General features: G+C 36.3%; 1 protein-coding gene across 1 annotated transcript in view; it reads left to right on the forward strand.

Annotated features, from left to right (window-relative positions):
- FCHO2 (FCH and mu domain containing endocytic adaptor 2) overlaps positions 1-17,532 on the forward strand; it is a 143,355-nt gene extending 125,823 nt beyond the window's left edge. Inside the window, exons 20-26 of the mRNA XM_030927399.1 lie at positions 1,739-1,850; positions 4,363-4,518; positions 5,200-5,332; positions 8,794-8,993; positions 9,774-9,838; positions 14,604-14,768; positions 15,083-17,532. Coding sequence (XP_030783259.1) covers positions 1,739-1,850; positions 4,363-4,518; positions 5,200-5,332; positions 8,794-8,993; positions 9,774-9,838; positions 14,604-14,768; positions 15,083-15,105 — 854 coding nt within the window. The 3' untranslated portion in view covers positions 15,106-17,532. The remainder of the gene's footprint in view (positions 1-1,738; positions 1,851-4,362; positions 4,519-5,199; positions 5,333-8,793; positions 8,994-9,773; positions 9,839-14,603; positions 14,769-15,082) is intronic.
- Positions 17,533-18,922: the final 1,390 nt, after the last annotated feature.

Raw genomic sequence — 18,922 nt, forward strand, 5'->3', positions numbered from 1 at the left:
GGGATAAAAGTGGATTGAACTAAGATTTACAGTGAAGTTTTCCAGTGTACAAACATATATTTTTATATTTATAATCAGTAAATTTATACTTAATCAGCTTTTTTTCACTTGATATTTTCTCACGTCTCAAAACTAATGACTCTTGATCAGGCCACTGGCTTTCACCTAACTGCTCTCACCTGATCCAAACTTGTTTCCCTGCCAACAGTCATTTTTCCCTTCAGTCTAGGATTTACTACGTGTTCAGAGAGATCTTACTACATAAAAACCTAATAATGTTTCTCTCAAACATTATCAGTGGTTTCTAGTGATAGAAGTATAAAATTAAAGGTCTTTCACACCCTAATCTGGATCATGAGCACTTTTCCAGCCTCATCTTTGTGTCTTTTCATCACTCCAGCCCATCCCTCACATTTTTTGTTTTGCTTCTGCTTTGCAAAACTAGTACTTGTGCTTCAAAAAGGCACTGTTTTGTTTTGTTTTGTTTTGTTTTTTAATGTCCCCCTAGCAAAGTGCCTGGCACATATAAGTGGTTAATAAATAGTAATTGTTGTGATTTCATGAATAACTTTTTAAGTATGAAGAACCTTCTAAATAAAAATTCCTTCAAAATCTAGAATACCAAGCTAAGAGAGTATCTTTTTTCACTATTTGTAGCATCTCAGATTTAGTTGTGAGGCAGAAAAAGCCAGTACTGATTTTTATCAGAATAATATTTAAGGTATCTCAGAAGTAACTCAGTGTTTCACTATAGGAGTCGCATCTAAAATAAAAATGTCTGATGGCTGTTAACATTGTGTAAAGTTTATATAAGAAAAGAATATATTCAAATTTCAGAAATAAGTGTTGACCTAGGTTATTTATTTTTTTCTTTCACTAAGGATGAATAATTATAACAAACTCTCATATGTTTTTATAAAATTGCATTCTATATATTAAATGAAATGCCCCCACTTTGGAAAATCAGTAGCAGTAGCAGTAAGGCACACAGTGGTAAGAAGAGTACGTTTGTGAAGAAAAAGGCAATGCACTATTTTGAGGGGATACTTCATTTAGGTTAAATTTAAAACAATAAACAGAAACCTGAACACTTGCATAAATTTGTTTACATTTTAATTTTGCTCTATAGACACTGATCTTTCTCTGATTTGACTCTAAAAAGCATCTTATCTGAGTGAACTTTATGTCAGGGTTTTTTTTTTTGAGTAATGTTATTAGTCAAATATTTATTGAGGCAAAGTAATGTGGGAATACAATACAAGCACCAGACAAACAGGAGATTAAAGAGAATTATAATAATAGTGAGTAGTGTATGAAACATTACTACTTGGATAGAAAAAACTTAAATACAAAAATCCTAAATTGGCCTTAAATTATTCCCTGAAGTATATGATTGATAGAACTTGGAAGAATTTCATATTTGAATGTTTTTGAAGCCATATTTTTGTAATTTTAGCTCTTCAGTCAAGGGCTTTTTTATTCTGACATTCCTTAACCATTCTGTCTTTCCATTTAAAAGAAATGTCTGTGTGACATGTCTTCCTGGGTTTTTTTTGTCCTTTGTATTATGCTCCAATTTGTTTTATACTGTATTTCTTAGCCTCCAGATTTATCATGGGACATCACTGAAACCAGTAGTTGGGTCATTTGTGACAACCTAACAATGTGACCCTAACTATCTTTATGTTTAGTTTATGTCTTTCTGAAGGATTTAACAAGTTAATTGTATATATTCTAGGTGTGTCACGGGGTCCCAGCCCTGTCAGCCTTGGAAATCAGGATACCTTACCTGTGGCAGTCGCCCTTACAGAATCTGTTAATGCCTACTTTAAAGGAGCAGATCCCACCAAGTTAGTTTTTAAAATATATACATGTATGTGTATGTATGTGTGTTGGGTGGAGGAGGCGGTGGGGCTTGGTGGTAAATTTTAAGAATTACATTTTGATTCTGTGTAGATTACAGTTTTCTGTTATTTATTTACCTGCTTTTTTGCTATCTAATATAGTCATTTAATGATTGCGTTCAGTGTACATTCATTCATCAAATACTTGAGCACCTGTTATTTCTAAGACTCTGTTACATGTGCACTAAGGATACTTTAGTAAACAAATGAGTTCTCTCCTGAGCTTGCATTATAATGAGGGAAAACTAAATATCAAAGAAACAGCTATATTTATTGAGTATTGATACATGCTATTGAAGAAAAATAAACCAGGGTTAGAGGCTAGAGAATAACATTAGATAGAGGGCTATTGTTTTAGATAGAATGATCAGGGAAAACTTTTTTGAAGTTAATTTAAGCAGATAGTTAAAAGACATGGAGGAGCAAGCCATGCAGATATCTGAGGAAAGAGTATTCCAGGAAGAGGGAACCAGTGAGTAAGGTACCAAGGTAAAAGCATAATTGGTGTATTCAAGAAACAGCAAGGAAAACCATGTCACTGAGTAGGAGCAAACAGGAGGGAGAGTACTTGAAGATGAATCCAGAGAGGTATGAGACTAGGTTAGGCATTGTAGGCCATGATAAGGAATTTGGAATTTATTTTGAGTAACATGGAAAGCCAATGGAGGCTTTGAGCAGAGGAACGATGAAATTACATGTGTTTTCAAAGGAGCACTCTGTTTGCTGTATGGAGAATAAACTGGGGGCAGAGGGTACAGTGGGCAGTCAGAATAGATGTAGAGAGAAAGTTAGAAGTTTAATTATAGAAGTCCAGGTGAGAAATAATGGTGGCTTGTATAAGGGTATTAGCAGAGCAGGTGATGAGTAGTAATGAGATTCTGAATATATTCTGAAAACAGAATTGTCAAGATTTGTTGGAGGTAAAATGCTAAGTTTGAAGTTTAAGACATCTTAGTGGAAATGTTGAGTTGATACTTGGATACATGATTTTGGAGTTCAAGGAGTAAGTCTAGGCTAGAGATAAAATACTTGGTAGTGTAATTAATTTGTAGATAATACTCAAAGTTAGTGGCCTTAAGGAATAGAAAAGAGATCTGAAAACTAAGTCTTGATTCTCTCCAGTGTTTAGAAAACAAGAAAATGAGAATGCTCTAACAAAGGAATTTGAGAGAGCAAGCAGTAAGAGAGGTAAGGAGAGAACCAATAGACCCGTGTCTAGAAACTAAGTGAATAAATCAGTGAATAAATCATTTCTTGAAGGCAGGTGTGAACCTATATCTGATGCTGCTTGACAGGTCAAGAAAAATTGACCATTGACTATATGGAAAGTCATTAGTGACATTCACAAGAGAGATTTTAGTGGCATAGTGGAGATGAAAGTATGCTTTGAGGGTGTTCAGGAGGCGAAGGTGATGCAGTCTAGACAACTATATTTGGAAAGAACAAATGCTATTATTTCAGGATGTTTAGCTCTAAGTGGGAGCAGAGAAATGGAATGGTAGCAGGATTGAGGTGGTGGAATCAAAGGAGGGTTTTGTTTATTTTCATTTTTGTGTTTTTTAAAAGATACATATTTCAGCATGTCTGCATGCTGATGGGAAAGATCCAGTATTTACAGAAAAAATTGGACCTGCAGAAAAAAGAGGGAACAATCACATGAATGAAGTCCTTCAGTATATAAGAGGAGATGAGTTCCAGTGCAGAATTGCTGAGATTGGCCTGAGGTGCAGAAATTGATTATCTGTTGAAACAGTATGGACTGCATAAGATACGGATAAAAAGTTAGTTAGATTTACTAGTGGGAGTATGAGGAAGTTATCTTTTTATTTCATCAGTAAAATTAAGAGCACAGTCATCAGCTAAGAGTTGGGGGAAGGACTATTGCAGGTTAGAGATAAAAGGGGGAGCTAGGAAAAGACCAAAAGAAGAATAAACAGACTTGGGAATGTGATAGGATTACCAAAGGGGTCCAGTTGAGAGTTTTGGCTATGTAGTTATATGTTTCAAAGGAAGAAAGAATAGAGGGTTGGAAGAAGCAATAAGGAACGGGGGGGGACATCTACCATCACCATCACCAGGCCCAGTGCTTTTTGGGGTTTGGGAGGGAAAAATAGCTACAACTAGATATAGCATTATGAGGGAGCAATATCCTTACATGTCAGGCAGGGAATGGTTATCACAAAAAAGTGAAGGAACAGTATCAGTGTGCTTGCATTTGTGTTTAGAGTTTAATTCCAGGAAAAGATGATGCTAGATGAGTATACCATTTCATGTACATAATTTTTAATAATTAAATTGAAAAAAATTTATAATTGTGATAAAGAATATAGATATACACACATATAGGTATGTGTGTGTGCGCGTGCACGTGCGCATGCATGTGCCTTTTTAAACCAAATACTCTTTAAATGGAGATTAGAGCATTTTATTTAAATACTTTTCAAAATCCATGTTTTAGGTGTATTGTGAAGATCACTGGTGATATGACAATGTCATTTCCAAGTGGAATTATTAAAGTCTTCACCAGCAATCCAACTCCAGCTGTGTTGTGCTTCAGGGTGAAAAATATCAGCAGACTAGAGCAGATTCTTCCAAACGCACAGCTTGTGTTCAGGTTTGTGTACTTTTTGTTTTGAAGGCTGAAATTTCTTTTTAAGATTTTTTTCCTGCCGTGCACAGTGGCTCACACCTGTAATCCCAGCAGTTTGGGAGGCTGAGGCACGTGGATTGCTTGAGCCCAGGAGTTCAAAACCAGCCTGGGCAATGTGGCAAAACCCCATCTCTACCAAAAAAAAACCACAAGAACAAAAATTAGCTGGGCATGATGATGCATGCCTGTAGTCCCAGCTGCTCAGGAGGCTGAGGTGGGAGAATCGCTTGAGCCTGGGAGGCAGAGGTTGCAGTGAGCCAAGATCATGTCACTGCACTCCAGCCTCGGTGACCGAGCTAGACCCTATCTCAAAAAAAAATGTTTTTTTCCCCTTCTTCGTTGAAATAATAATATTCAATTTGAAAATCATGCCAAAATTATTCTTACTAAACACCCTTTTGCTATCTTTTTATTTTGTTTTCAGCGGTGCTAATAGTTATTTTAAGATTCTTTTCTATCTCTCCATCTTCTCATCTTTCAAGCAAGCTTCTCCTGTGTTCCATTTTTCATCCCCTGATGTCATTTTCCTTCATCCCACCTCTTGGTTTATTCCTACTAGTTTTTCCCGGGTTACCAAATTACTACACAGAGGCAAAAAATAAAGATAAATCAATAAAATAACAAATATATTTTTTATACATGTAGTGATCCATCACAATGTGATTCCAACACAAAAGATTTTTGGATGAACATGCAAGCTGTTACTGTCTACCTCAAGAAGCTGTCAGAGCAAAATCCAGCTGCTTCTTATTATAATATAGATGTATTAAAGTATCAGGTGAGTGTCATGTCATTGCAAAAATTCTAAATTAAAGTATTAACAAATGGAGTCTAGCATATAATTAAATGAATAAGTATGTTATAGCCAAGTGAGTTTTTTTCCCAGAAATTCAAGGATGTTTTGAAATTAGAATAAGCCAGTGGAGATTTTGACCAGTTTAGTAAAATTCACCATGTATTCATGATTAAAATACTGAGTAAATATAAATGCATGAATTCATCCTTAACCTGAAAAGACTAACAGTGTCAGTCTTAACAGTGAAACTCCCAAAGTAATCAGTTAAAGTTAGGAATGGCAGAGATGCCCATTAGCGTATCCTAATGCCCGTTAGTAGATCCCGTTAGTATATAAGAGTTTTCTGGATGTGTAAGAGAACAAAATAAGCATTAATAAATACTGGGAAAGAGGAACCAAAATTATTATTGCTTCCAGGTAATATATTCCTCTCAAGAGAACCAACTGAAAAACTGTTTGACATAAGGGAATTTAATACGGTGGTCAGTTTAGAAATTAATACCAAAATTAATAACTTTCAAAGCCAATTAGAAAAACTAGTGGAGAAAAATATTCACAATAAAACAGTTAGGAAGAAACACAACACAATCCCTAGTGACTTGAATATGGGAAAATTCATGCTGTAAAAGTTTAGCTCTTTCTCAATTAACTTACACATTTAATATAATCCTGATCAGAAACCCAGTAGTTATGTCTTTGTGTTTGGAGGCTTGACAGCCATTTTCAAGTTTCTCTGGAAGAATAAAGCTTATGAGAATAAGTCAAGAATTTTTTATTTTAAAGAGATGGAGTCTCATTCTCTTGCTCAGGATGGAGTAGAGTAGCGTGATCATATCTCACTGCAGCCTCAAAACTCCTGGGCTCAAGCAGTCTTCCAGGCTTACCCTCCCGAGTAACTGGGACTAAAGGTACAAGCCACCGCTCTTGGCAAGAAATGTTTTAAACAGTAAAGTGGAGTAATGTTTTAGCTTTAATGGGAAAGCTTAGTATAAGGCAACAGTATTTAAAATAGTTTGGAACTAACGCAGCAGTAGATGGCAGCAGTAGATGGCCAGATGAAGGAATAGATTAGAGTATCCAGAAATAGATCTAAGAATAGATGGAAAATTGTTTATACAACATAGCATTTCAAGGCAATGTGGACATGATGAATTTTTCAATAAATGATGTTGAGGATAGCAAGCTAGACACTTGAGAAAAAAATTAAGCTGAATCCCTCTTACACTTTTAGCCAAAATAAAATCCATGTGTATCAAAGGTTTAATAATAATAATAATAAAAGAAACCACAAAGGTACTAAAATAAAGTCATGGGTGAAGATACAGTTGACCCTTAAACAACAAGGATCTAAACTATGCAGGTCCACTTATACGAGGATTCTTTTTAACCAAACATCAGTTGAAAATACGATGATTGTGGGATGCAAAACTCATGTATAAACAGAGGGCCAACTTTTTTTATATGTGGGTTCCACAGGGCCAACTATGGGACTTGAGTATGCACAGATTAGTATATACACAGGGTTCCTGGAACCAACCCTCCTAAGTATGCTGAGATACTGTATATGTATCTCTCTGTGTGTGTATATGTGTAATACATATTTATTACATATTTTAATCTTGAAGTGCAGAAGACCTAAGTAAGATATGAAACCCAGAAGCCATGTAAGAAGAGAATGAGATCTTTGATAAATAAATGTGTGTGTGTATAAAGTATTTTGTTAAACCTTTAAACACAGTAAGTATTTAATCTGTGAGAAAAGTATTTATGACACATAAGATGGACCAAAGGGTTTACCCCAAAGAGCCCTTGTAAATTTGTAAGCAACATGTTAATAACTCAATAGACAAATAACCTATGGAAAGATGCTCCATGTTAGTAGTAATGAGAGCAGTAAATACTAAGATAACAATGAGGTATCAGTTTTAGCCCATCAGATTTACAAAAATGAAAGATAGCTTTATCCAGTATTTTAGGGTGTGATCACTTGTTAATAGGATGCAAGTAAAACCTCTTAGAGGCAATTCTGTTAGATTGTTGAAAGATGTAACCTTTAATTCAACAATTCCACTTCCAGAAATCTTCAGAAATACACAATTGGATGAAGATAAGGCACAAAGGATATTCGCTGTAGCATTGTTTAGAAACCACCTAAGTATACACATCAGCAGAGGAAGAAATTAATTACTATAGCCATTAAAAAGAATGACACGGATCTATGTTTGCATATGCCTGAAGAATCTGGAAGGATATATGCCAGAATTCCAAGGGATAAATTTCCTACTTTATATTTCTCTATCGAGTTTTTAATAGGGTAATTTTATTAAAGTGGCTTATGTTTCTAGAAAATAAATACTTAAAGAATAAAAAAGTGCTGCCACTTAAATTGACTTAAAGTTTCTTACAGGTGTTGATTTATTCAACTGATGTGTGTTATTCAGTGCATGTAATTGCTGGGAGTAGGACAGGGAGACAGTAAAGATCAGTAATATTCTATGGGCTGGACTTCGTTGCTCTCGCCTATAATACCAGTACTTTGAAAGGCCGAGGCGAGAAGAGTGCTTGAGTCCAGGAGTTCAAGACCAGTCTAGGCAATATAAAGAAACCCCATCTCTACAAAAAATGTAAAATTACCGGGTGTGGTGGCACAAGCCTGTAGTCCTAGCTAGTACGAAGGCTGAGGCGGAAGGATTGCTTGAGCCCAGGAGAGGCTGCAGTAAGCCTTGAGCGTGCTGCTGCACTCTAGCCTGGGCAACAGAGTGAGACCCTGCCTCAAAATAATAATCATAATATTCTATGTTAGAAAATGAGTGGTATGAAAAAAAGAAAAAGAATGAACTAAGGTAAGGAAGATTGAAAATACAGTTTTCAGTGTAAATTAAAACAGAGCAGTCAGAGTAGGTCTCCTTAAAAAGGAGCATTTGGACAAGGAGCTTAAGAGTTTGAAGGAATTATACTATTTACTGTGAGTCATGTGATGAAACCTTTGAAGTTGGAAGTATTCTAATTCCAGGCTTGTGGTACTATGTAGTGGCGTTTTTCCTCAGTGTTCCAAATCTGAATTCTTGTACTTTATGAAGAATCTTTGAATTCTGTGTTGAATGTTGGAAGAGTCTCAAACTTTACATGCATAAATAAGAATTCCTTGATAAAATGCTGATTTCTGTACCCTGTCCCTAAGCTGTTGAATCAGATTTTCTGCAGTTGAAGCTAAGGGAATGTGCATTATAAACAAGCACCACAGCAATTTTGATGTAGGTAGTAGTAGATTCAGACAATGAGAATGACCCTTACTCCTTTGAGAAGTGTCTGTTTCACTCTGCCAACAGATAGTCCCTTCATTAGATATTTTTGATTCTGTGGACTTACGTGTTCAAGTGTCTGTCATTAATATGACTCGTTAACTTTTCAGGCCAAAAACAATTGTTTTTTTCTCTTTAAAGGTATCATCAAATGGTATTCAGTCCACTCCTCTGAATCTTGCAACATACTGGAAATGTAGTGCTAGCACCACAGATCTTAGAGTGGATTATAAATACAATCCAGAAGCTATGGTGGCACCTAGTGTGCTTTCCAACATACAGGTGGTGGTACCAGTGGATGGAGGAGTAACGAACATGCAGTCCCTTCCCCCTGCAATATGGTAAATTAAACATATGTTTCTGAATTCCCACTAAATTTTTGTTGGAATCCCCAACTTCTAGAACCCAAGTTCTGTAAGTTTTCTTAGACGTTTGAAAAGTTTTAGTACCTTTTTCCATAGAAACCATGCTGTAAAAGATGCGGTTCATTTTACTAGTCAAACCATAGTAACGTTAATAAAAAATAAACAAAACTAGTTTTCTCTAAGTACCACCCAGACTTGAATGATTCCATACTAACTTTACTATTAGGCAAAGTGCTTGGCCTCTCTAAACTTCTTTTTTTTTTTTCATTTAAAAAATGCAAATAATTATTTTATGGATTAAATATAGCATCTGGCATATCTGTAGGAACAGGAACAGCTATCTAATTAGTGTTTAATAGTATTAGTTACTCCTATCTTTTAGCAGCTTCTCCTGTCCTCTTTGTTAGTATTAGTATAGACTAACCACTCTTTATAGTTGCTTCATCATTTAATAACATGTGTCTTCCTTGACTAATGAAGGTACTGATCCCTATACACATTCCATTTTACTTTCTCTGACCAATAGGAATGAGAAGAATTACATAATTTGGTAAATGTCCATTAATTGAAAAAGATACAGCATTATATTTATTTATACTATATCATAAACACATTTTCACCAGTTAATACTACTTAAACTTAGCACTCTATTTGTTGTCGTGAAAATATTTAAAATACACTTATTTATTGAGGTCCCATCCATGTATCAGGTACTATACTAGATACAAAACCTGAAGATAGCTGTTCTTATTGCAGGAATGCAGAACAAATGAAAGCCTTTTGGAAATTGTCCAGTATTTCAGAAAAATCAGAAAATGGAGGTAAGTGTGTGCGTCATTTTTTGTTTATAAAATGATGTCACTGAAAATGGATTTTATTTTTTTAAGATGGAGTGTGGCTTTGTCGCTGGGCTGGAGTGCAGTGACACGATCTCAGCTCACTGCAACCTCCACCTCCCAGGTTCAAGCGATTCTTCTGCCTCAGCCTCCCGAGTAGCTGGGATTACAGGCACACACCACCACACCCAGCTAATGTGTGTGTGTGTGTGTGTGTGTGTGTGTGTGTGTGTATATTTTTTTTTTTTTTTTAAGTAGAGACGGGGTTTCACTATATTACCCAGGATGGTCTCCATCTCCTGACCTCGTGATCTGCCCTCCTTGGCCTCCCAAAGTGCTGGGATTACAGGCGTGAGATACTGCACCCGGCCAAGGGTGCACTGTTCCTGGAAGCACTGCAATACCTTTTTTAAGGGCATGTTCATTTAAAGTTTCCTTCTGGAATTTCATGCCCACAGTTCTAGAACTGACCACTAGGTGGAAGTTAATACCTTTAGTAAGAATGGACCAGCTGAGATGCAGAACACATTTGTTCCTGTAGATTATGTGTTCTCTGTAAGAAAAAGAATTTCTTTTGCCATAACTTTATAAATATTATGTAAATACTTCTTATACTTACATGCTAACATTAAGAAACAATACCTAGTAAATTAAAAAAAATAGAACTATCTGTTCCATGTAGGTAACCTGATAACTAATTAAAACTGATTTAACACAGTTTAGTTCATTATGTTAATGGGATTATCCTGACCTCCCAGAAATCATGTAGAAGCTCCCAGGCTTTAAAAAGCTGGTTGCCATCTCAGCACAGTGGTTCATACTTGTAATCCCAGCACTTTGGGAGGCCGAGGCAGGTGGATCACTTGAAGATAGGAGTTCAAGACCAGCCTAGCCAACATGGTGAAACCCCATCTCGACTAAAAATACAAAAATTAGCTGGACTTGGTGGTGCACGCCTGTAATTCCAGCTACTTGGGGGACTTAAGCATGAGAATCAGTTGAACCCAAGGAGGTGGAGGTTGCAGTGACCTGAGATGGTGCCCCTGCACTCCAGCCTGGGTGATGGAGTGAGATTCTGTCAAAAAAAAAAAAAAAAAAAAAAGCCACTTTGCCTTCTCCATTTCTCTAAAAGAACCTTTTTCCTGTCCATTTCCCCCTATTAAAGCTAACTGTCAACAGCCTTCAATTTTCTGATGATTATTTTAAGGAGAAGCAAGTTATGCTTCTCTCACTAAGTGCATCTGTTTGTGTTCATAATGCCAAGGAAAAGGCTCTGTTAGCTGATCACTTCTATAACTCAACTTATAATAAGGATGTAATTCTCAGGACAGCCAAGTCTTTAACATTAGATAGTCTTATTTTTTCTTAATCAAAAGAGAATTCTTCTGCCTTCTTTTGAATGTATAATTTTAGTCTACAATAACTTTTCTGCTTCTTGTTTTCGTTTTTTTCTTTTTCTTTCTTTCTTTCTTTCTTTTTTTTTTTTTTTTGAGATGGAGCCTCGCTCTGTTGCCCAGGCTGGAGTGCAGTGGCACGATCTTGGCTCACTGCAAGCTCCGCCTTCCGGGTTCAAGTGATTCTCCTGCCTCAGCCTCCCAAGTGTCTGGGGTTACAGGCGCCTACCACCATACCCGGTTACATTTGTATGTTTAGTAGAGACGGGGTTTCACCATGTTGGCCAGACTGGTCTTGAACTCCTGACCTCAGGTGATCTGCCAGCCTTGGCCTCCCAAAGTGCTGGGATTACAGGCATGAGCCACCCTGCCCAGCCTAGTCGCCAATAACTTCTCTATTTGATAGGTTTTTTTGGCTTTTCAAATGTTGCTGAGCTTTTTCTTTTTGAATATTTTGAGCATAATATCATCAAAATATAAAACATATCAGTAGCTTTTATCATAGATATTTCTGTATAAAGGACCATAAACATATCAGAGTTGTTTATTCATTTATACCTGCCATGCAGAATAAGACTTTTACTGGAGAGCCATACATTGGGTGAAATAACCAAGCAAATCTGCAGTTTCTTTTTTGCTGTTTGGTACTTACAGGTTGCCCATTTTCAGCTGGCCAACTGCATTGACTTTAACCCTAGCTATTAATATATAGCTTTTTGTGAGCCAAGCTGAAATTCCTAGTTTAAATTGAAGTAAACCAGCAATCCTATTTGCATTAAGGGCTTATAACTAGTTTAGAAAAACAAAAGCATCTTTTTCCCCAATATAATGAAACTATACTATTGTAAATAATTACCAAGAAAGAAATTTCTTCTCTCAAAAATAAGACACAGGCTGGGTGCAGTGGCTCATGCCTGTAATCCCAGCACTCTGGGAGCCTGAGGTGGGCAGATCGTGAGGTCAAGAGATCAAGACCATCCTGGCCAACATGGTGAAACCCCGTCTCTACTAAAAATACAAAAATTAGCTGAATGTGGTAGCACGCGCCTGTAGTGTCAGCCGTTCAGGAGGCTGAGGTAGGAGAATCATTTGAACCCGGGAGGCGGAGGTTGCAGTGAGCTGAGATCATGCCACTGCACTCCAGCCTGGTGCAGAGTGAGACTCTGTCTCAAAAAAATAAGACACACACAAATTTTCTAACCAGATTTTAAGTTTCACTCTGCTATTCAGGTATCAGGTGTTTCTGTGAGGAAACGGAAAAATCTTATAAACGCGGTTTTTGATGTGGTTAGTCAAGCCTTTAAAAAGAAATATCCAAGGCCAGGCATGTTGGCTCATGCCTACGATCTCAGCACTTTGGGAGGCTGAGGCAGGTGGATCATTTGAGGCCAGGAGTTGGAGACCAGCCTAGACAACATGGCAAAACCCTGTCTCTACTAAAAATACAAAAATTAGCCGAGTATGGTGGCACGTGCCTGTAGTCTCAGTTCCTCAGGAGGCTGAGGCACGAGACTAGCTTGAACCTGGGAAGCAGAGGTTTCAGTGAGCCAAGATTGTACCACTGTATTCCAGCTTGGGCCTTAGAGGGAGACTCTGTCTCAAAAAATAAATAAATAAATATCTAAATAAGAATGCTATAAAATAGGCTGGGCTCACGCCTGTAATCCCAGCACTTTGGGAGGCTGAGGCGAGTGGATCATGACATCAGGAGTTCAAGACCAGCCTAACAAATATGGTGAAACCCCATCTCTACTAAAAATACAAAAATTAGCCGGGCATGGTGGTGTGTGCCTGTAATCCCAGATACTCAGGAGGCTGAGGCAGGAGAATCACTTGAACCCGGGAGGCAGAGGTTGCAGTGAGCCAAGATTGTGCTACTGCACTCCAGCCTGGGTGACAGAGTGAGACTCTTGTCTCAAAAAAAAAACAATTCTGTAAAATAGAAATCTGTTTTCTGTTGCTGTGTACTCAAAAGAGGTACAATAAATATTTCTAAGGTGATTGTCAAGGTTCTTGCTCTTGGCCTATGGTAGAACTTTTGCACAACCGAATTGCTTATCAAGAATTGTAGAAGTTTGAGGGCCTGGACAGTAATTAAGAATAAGGCAGCAGTTCATCTCCACTACTGATCCACACCTCCAGGCATAATAATACGAATTGGATCAATGTTGCAACACCTTGTTCTCCATTTCTCTGTGTAGTGTTAAACTTTTCTGTGCAAGGGATCACAGGATCTTACTGCTAGTACCTAGCATTTCTGTCCATTTGCTCTACCCAGAAACCTGGGAACCCTCCTAGACTCCTCCTTTCTCATTTCTTGATGCCAACTCCTAAATATCTTTCAAATAACTTTCTTAATATCTTTCCTTTTTATTAGCCCTAGTTTAGGTCCCCCTTTTCTATCATCTAGAGTCCTAAACTGTTTTGACTTGCATCTTGTGCTTCTCTTTGTTTTTGAGACACTAATCTGAAATGTTCTTGTCTTCTTTATCTTTGGTTATTTCCAATGGTTACATCATGAATTTCTTACCATGGCCTGCCTGGTACTACCACTCTAGTCTCATCTGCCACTCCCCTCTACCTGTATCCTGTTCTCCAGCTAATCTGATATAGATGCTATTTCCTTAAATGCATCATGCTCTCTCTGTCTCTGTATCTTTGGTAACTTCTTCCTAAAATACACACCATCATCCCCACCACCATTTATAATTTTCAGCTGAGATAGGTGCCTTTGTGCCTGTGGCTCCTCAGAGCTTCTTTACAGCATTTATAATATTCATTATAATTATTGGTATACTGTTCCTGCCATTCCATTAGACTGAGGTATACTGAATAAATGGTGATGATATCAGAAACAGAACACCTCAGAAATATCTACTTGGCATTATGTTAGACCAATAAAACTTTAAAAAGAAAAGTGAATAGAATATAGCAATGTTACGCAACTTTTCCCAAACATAGTTACCTTTCCATCTTTACTTCTTCCACTACTCAGTAGTCATTTCTTTTTTAACTTTATGCCACCTATATCCCTCCTAGGGTTTTTCTCTGAGCTGTCCTCAATTACTTCCATCTTCTCTTTTGACTTGCCTCAACATGCATATAGCATAGGAGTCCAGTAGTAAACATCTCTGAAGATTAGTATTGAGTCAAGGAAAAGTATGGGTTATTTACTTAATGAAAATTCATATTCACTAAAAAATATGTGATTTGGAAACAGGATAATGATTTGTTTACTGTGCACATCTAATGAATGTAGCACAGGACTGATGTAGTTTAGCTTACTTGCTCATTTGATTCTATTTTGTGTAAAATGTGTTTTACCCAGTGTAAGTGCTTTATTCTTTGCTTTGTAGGTTCTGGGTCCCTCCGAGCAAAATTTGATCTTTCAGAAGGACCTAGTAAACCCATGACACTTGCAGTGCAATTCCTCAGCGAGGGAAGTACCCTTTCAGGAGTAGATTTCGAACTTATAGGCACTGGCTATAGACTTTCCTTAATAAAGAAGCGATTTGCTACTGGTAAGTTAGGAGATTTCAAACTTTTTAATGTACATGGGAAACATTTGTATTCTAACAGTTACTGAAAAACTGTCAAGCAATTTATAATCTAAAGACATGGAAACTTTTTCTTTAACCCTTGGTACAAGGTGCCAGGTAGAGACACACCTGAGAGAGAGTACTTACAGTCAGTATAGCTGAACACCTGTTATCTGATTCTAATGTATTGTAAATAGCAGATGGGAACTAGAGTTTTGTATTGGTAACCACAGTGGAAAATGTCCTTAGAGTGCATTTGAAATTGTAATTGCAAAGGTCTGCTTGGTGTTTTTCAGGACGATACCTGGCGGATTGTTGATGGACCTGGGAAAGTGGTTTGGCTTCAGGGAGTACAAACCTGCCATTCTGCATTATCTGTTCTTTCCAAACACTATTTTAACTTGTATGATGTCTTTCAAACTTAGACATATTTGAGAGCTGACTACAAACATTAAATCGCACTTTCAAAGTGAGTCATTGAAAGAAATAGTACTGAAATGATTCTCTATGTTGTAAATGATCAACTGCAATATTCAGGAAGCACATTTATTCAGATTCTCAGTAAAAATGAAGTTTTTGTAGGTTTAATTTTTAAATTATTTCCAGTGTCAATGTTGACAAAAGGGGTTATAGTGTAATAGTAGGCCTAAAATTTCAGGAGAGCAAGCACAAAGTAATTTAGCTTTCCATAAATTTGTAGAGTCAGAGATAACTTTGAAATTTCATAAGTTTGATATTCAGTGGATACAAATAGAACATGAATTCCAAGTTTTGGGTAATGTTAACTCAGAACACTCAATCAAATTGAGTTATGTGCCATAAGGTAATCAGACCAGAGTCCAAGTTGTATGCAAAAAATCTATAATTTGGTTCTCATAAACATTAATAAAGTATAAGTGATGTTTTAAATGATTTTTAAAAAAATTCTCAAGTGCAATGTGTTTTAAAATAAGCTTGCAAATGACAGCAGAGACATTTACTTCTGCAGTTAGTTAACTTTATAGAAGAAGTGATTTTTTTGATGAATTAATGCTGTAGATTTAATTTATTTTTATATGGAATTGCATAATGTGTGCCTTTTAAAACAATAACAAAAGCCAGAGATGTGCCTATACAGTTTGTGTTCATTAATGTGCCTCACTTTTTCTCAGTCTGAATCTTCTGTTCAGAATCTTACAATGATCAAGCATTTTTATAAGATACTTGCAATTTTTGTAAATATTTTTGGCCTGCAACTGGGAAGGGAATTCAGAGTCATAAAGCATAACTTAAGAATCCTGGCTCACTTCTTTGGTGATACACTGTAGCCACTAGAAAGAGAAATATAAACCCAATGGCATGTGTTTACAGGAAGAAAAATTACCTTCAGATACTTGACATTAACCTCATCAAAAGTGTGTGTGAATTTTAAAACAAATTCTAAAATCTATAGTGCTAAATTGGTAACTGGTATTTTAATTCTCAATTTAGCATTTTCCTTGACACTTTATCATTGAAAATTTACGCATTTATTTACTGATTGTGTTGTGAACATGAGTTTTATGGTATTTTGTGAGGAATGCATTTTTTAAAAGATTAATTTTGGAAACAGAAGGAGAAGCACTGCCATTTGTTTTTATTTCAACAATTGGAAAAATTACCAATATATACATTTTAATTATTCAGATTCTACTTCGTAAAAGTAGGAAAATTATTTGAAGTGATGTATTTGGTTAAACATTTCTAAAAATAAACTACCAGTACTAAATAGTAAGAAACCTAACTTTAATAGCAAATCTTGATGAATTGAAGAAATAAAATATTTTGGATGAGGCTTCATAATTTACAAATGGGAATTCCATTTATAATAATAAATATGAGTGTCCTTTATTTGCCTAGTAGAAGTGATAAATTGTGTTATATATGATAATTTATATAAAACCACTAATTGTTCCGTTAAGCTTCACAGAAAATAAAACCTCTATTACTAGACATTTATGTAACATCTTGCTATACTAAATACAGCAGAAAATCTACTCTTTAGCAATATATAACACAGTATGTGCTTTTTTATATATTCAATGTTAGCCCGTCTGAATTTAGATTTGACTAAAGCAGCACATAATTTGCTAAAATGCTGATCTTCACTAAATAGTGAGCAAAATTAGAAATTCTGACTCTTATTTTGTGCTCTTTTAAATGCCAATTACAGTCCCTTACTGGAATTCTAACTGTAATCTGCTTCGCAATCAAACTGCTTTTATTGGGCAGTCAATATTTTATTATTAGAATTCAGACACTGTTCTTACCGTGTTTGTTTTTAATCAAGTGTTACCTAAAAATGTACAAATTAGTGTAATGGTTAAACTTCTGCACTTTCTTAATTACCACAGTCTTCATACCAAGTATTGAGTACAGGTTACAATTTTGAAGCCATATGAGTTTATATTGATTTTTTTTTTTTTTCATTTAAAAATCCACTAATGGTGTGAAAGAGACCAGTAGATTTTCAATGGGAAATGTACCTAGCAAGCTGGTTCTTGCTTATGTATAGTGATAAACTTTGTAGCTGCCTCTTTAACCAAGAATTTGTAAACATAACTCTAACAAATGTGAGTTTTTAAGGATTGTTATTTACTACTTTGGATTGTAATTAGAACAATGCACATCTGTCTTCCAAGATTTTGTAAATATTTTTGATTTTTTTCATTAAATGTAAATTTTACATAAAAGTTGTGCTCTTAATAAACATGTAATATATAATTTATCAGTTGATCTATGTGTCTTTGTACTTGATGGTAATAGCTATGTCATCGATGTTAGGACAAGGCAAGCTGGCCAAGTAATTGGTTTTTAACTTCGTACTACTGTTTGAACAGACATAGAGAACTGTTATTTATTGGTTATATAGAAAACTTCATTTGGAGTATATCCCAAAAGTGTCAACATTGGTTAACAAGGGATTATTTTTAATATATTTTAAGATATATTTAAATTGATGTTACATTTTAGCAGAGACTTTCTTCCTAACCAATTGCTCAGGAACACAGTCTCAGACAGTTCAAAAATCATAGTGTTCCAAAGAATTATTTAAGAGAAGCCTCCCAAAACAGTAGATTTAGGAAGGAGCAAAAGAAGGAAATTAGAGAAGAAAGAATTTATCCTAACTATTGAAAATTTTGGGCTGGGTGTGGTGGCACATGACTGTAATCCCAGCACTTTGGAAGGCCAAGGTGGGCAGATCACATGAGGTCAGGAGTTCAAGATCAGCCTGGCCAGCATGGTGAAACCGCGACTACCAAAAAATACAAAAATTAGGTGGGCATGGTGGTGTATGCCTGTAGTCCCAGCTACTTGGGAGGCTGAGGTAGGAGAATTGCTTGAACATGGGAGGTGGAGGTTGCAGTGAGCCAAGATTGTGCCACAGCACTCCAGCCTGAGTGACCAAGTGAGACCCTGTCTCAAAAAAAGAAAAAAAATTGCCCATCTGTGTTAGAAAAGGAACAGCTTAATTTATCTAAGTAGGCCAGGGCAGAGGAACCTGTAGAAAGGTCAGATAGCACTCACCATTCATACCATATGCCCATCATTGTTTTCTTCCTTTTTCCCCTTCATCCCATTCCCACCTCTGTTAGACTAAATGATGCTAGCTGCTGCAATAACTAAACACAATACTTCCTACATTGCTCTTATCACAGTCATAAGTAGGTTTGAGGAGGAGTTCTACTCCATATAGTCATTCAGGCACCCAGGCTCTTTCCATTCTGTGATTCTGCTTAAAATCTTCATCTGCTGGCCAGCAAAAGATTAGATGGGAAAGAGCAAAGATTAGATGGGAGTTTTTATGGGCCAGGCCCAGAATTGGCATCATCACTTCTGATCATATTCCATGAGCCAGGATTTGATCTTGTGGCTCCAATCAATTGCAAACAAAGATGGGAAATGCAGTTTGGTTTTGTGTCCAGGAAGAAAACGGGGTTCCGATAAACATAGAGTAACCCTCTGCTATGTACCCCACCCCTTCTCCATTTTGTTATTTTCTTTGTTCCTTTTTCCTAATGTGCATTTAATGGTTTCAGTGGCTCTCAGTATTAAACGTTTTTTCCATGACTTCTTACTATATGTACGTATTTTATCCATATTTTAAAATAATTATT

This window comes from Rhinopithecus roxellana, chromosome 3 (genome assembly GCF_007565055.1).
Source record: "Rhinopithecus roxellana isolate Shanxi Qingling chromosome 3, ASM756505v1, whole genome shotgun sequence".
Lineage (NCBI taxonomy): Eukaryota > Metazoa > Chordata > Mammalia > Primates > Cercopithecidae > Rhinopithecus > Rhinopithecus roxellana.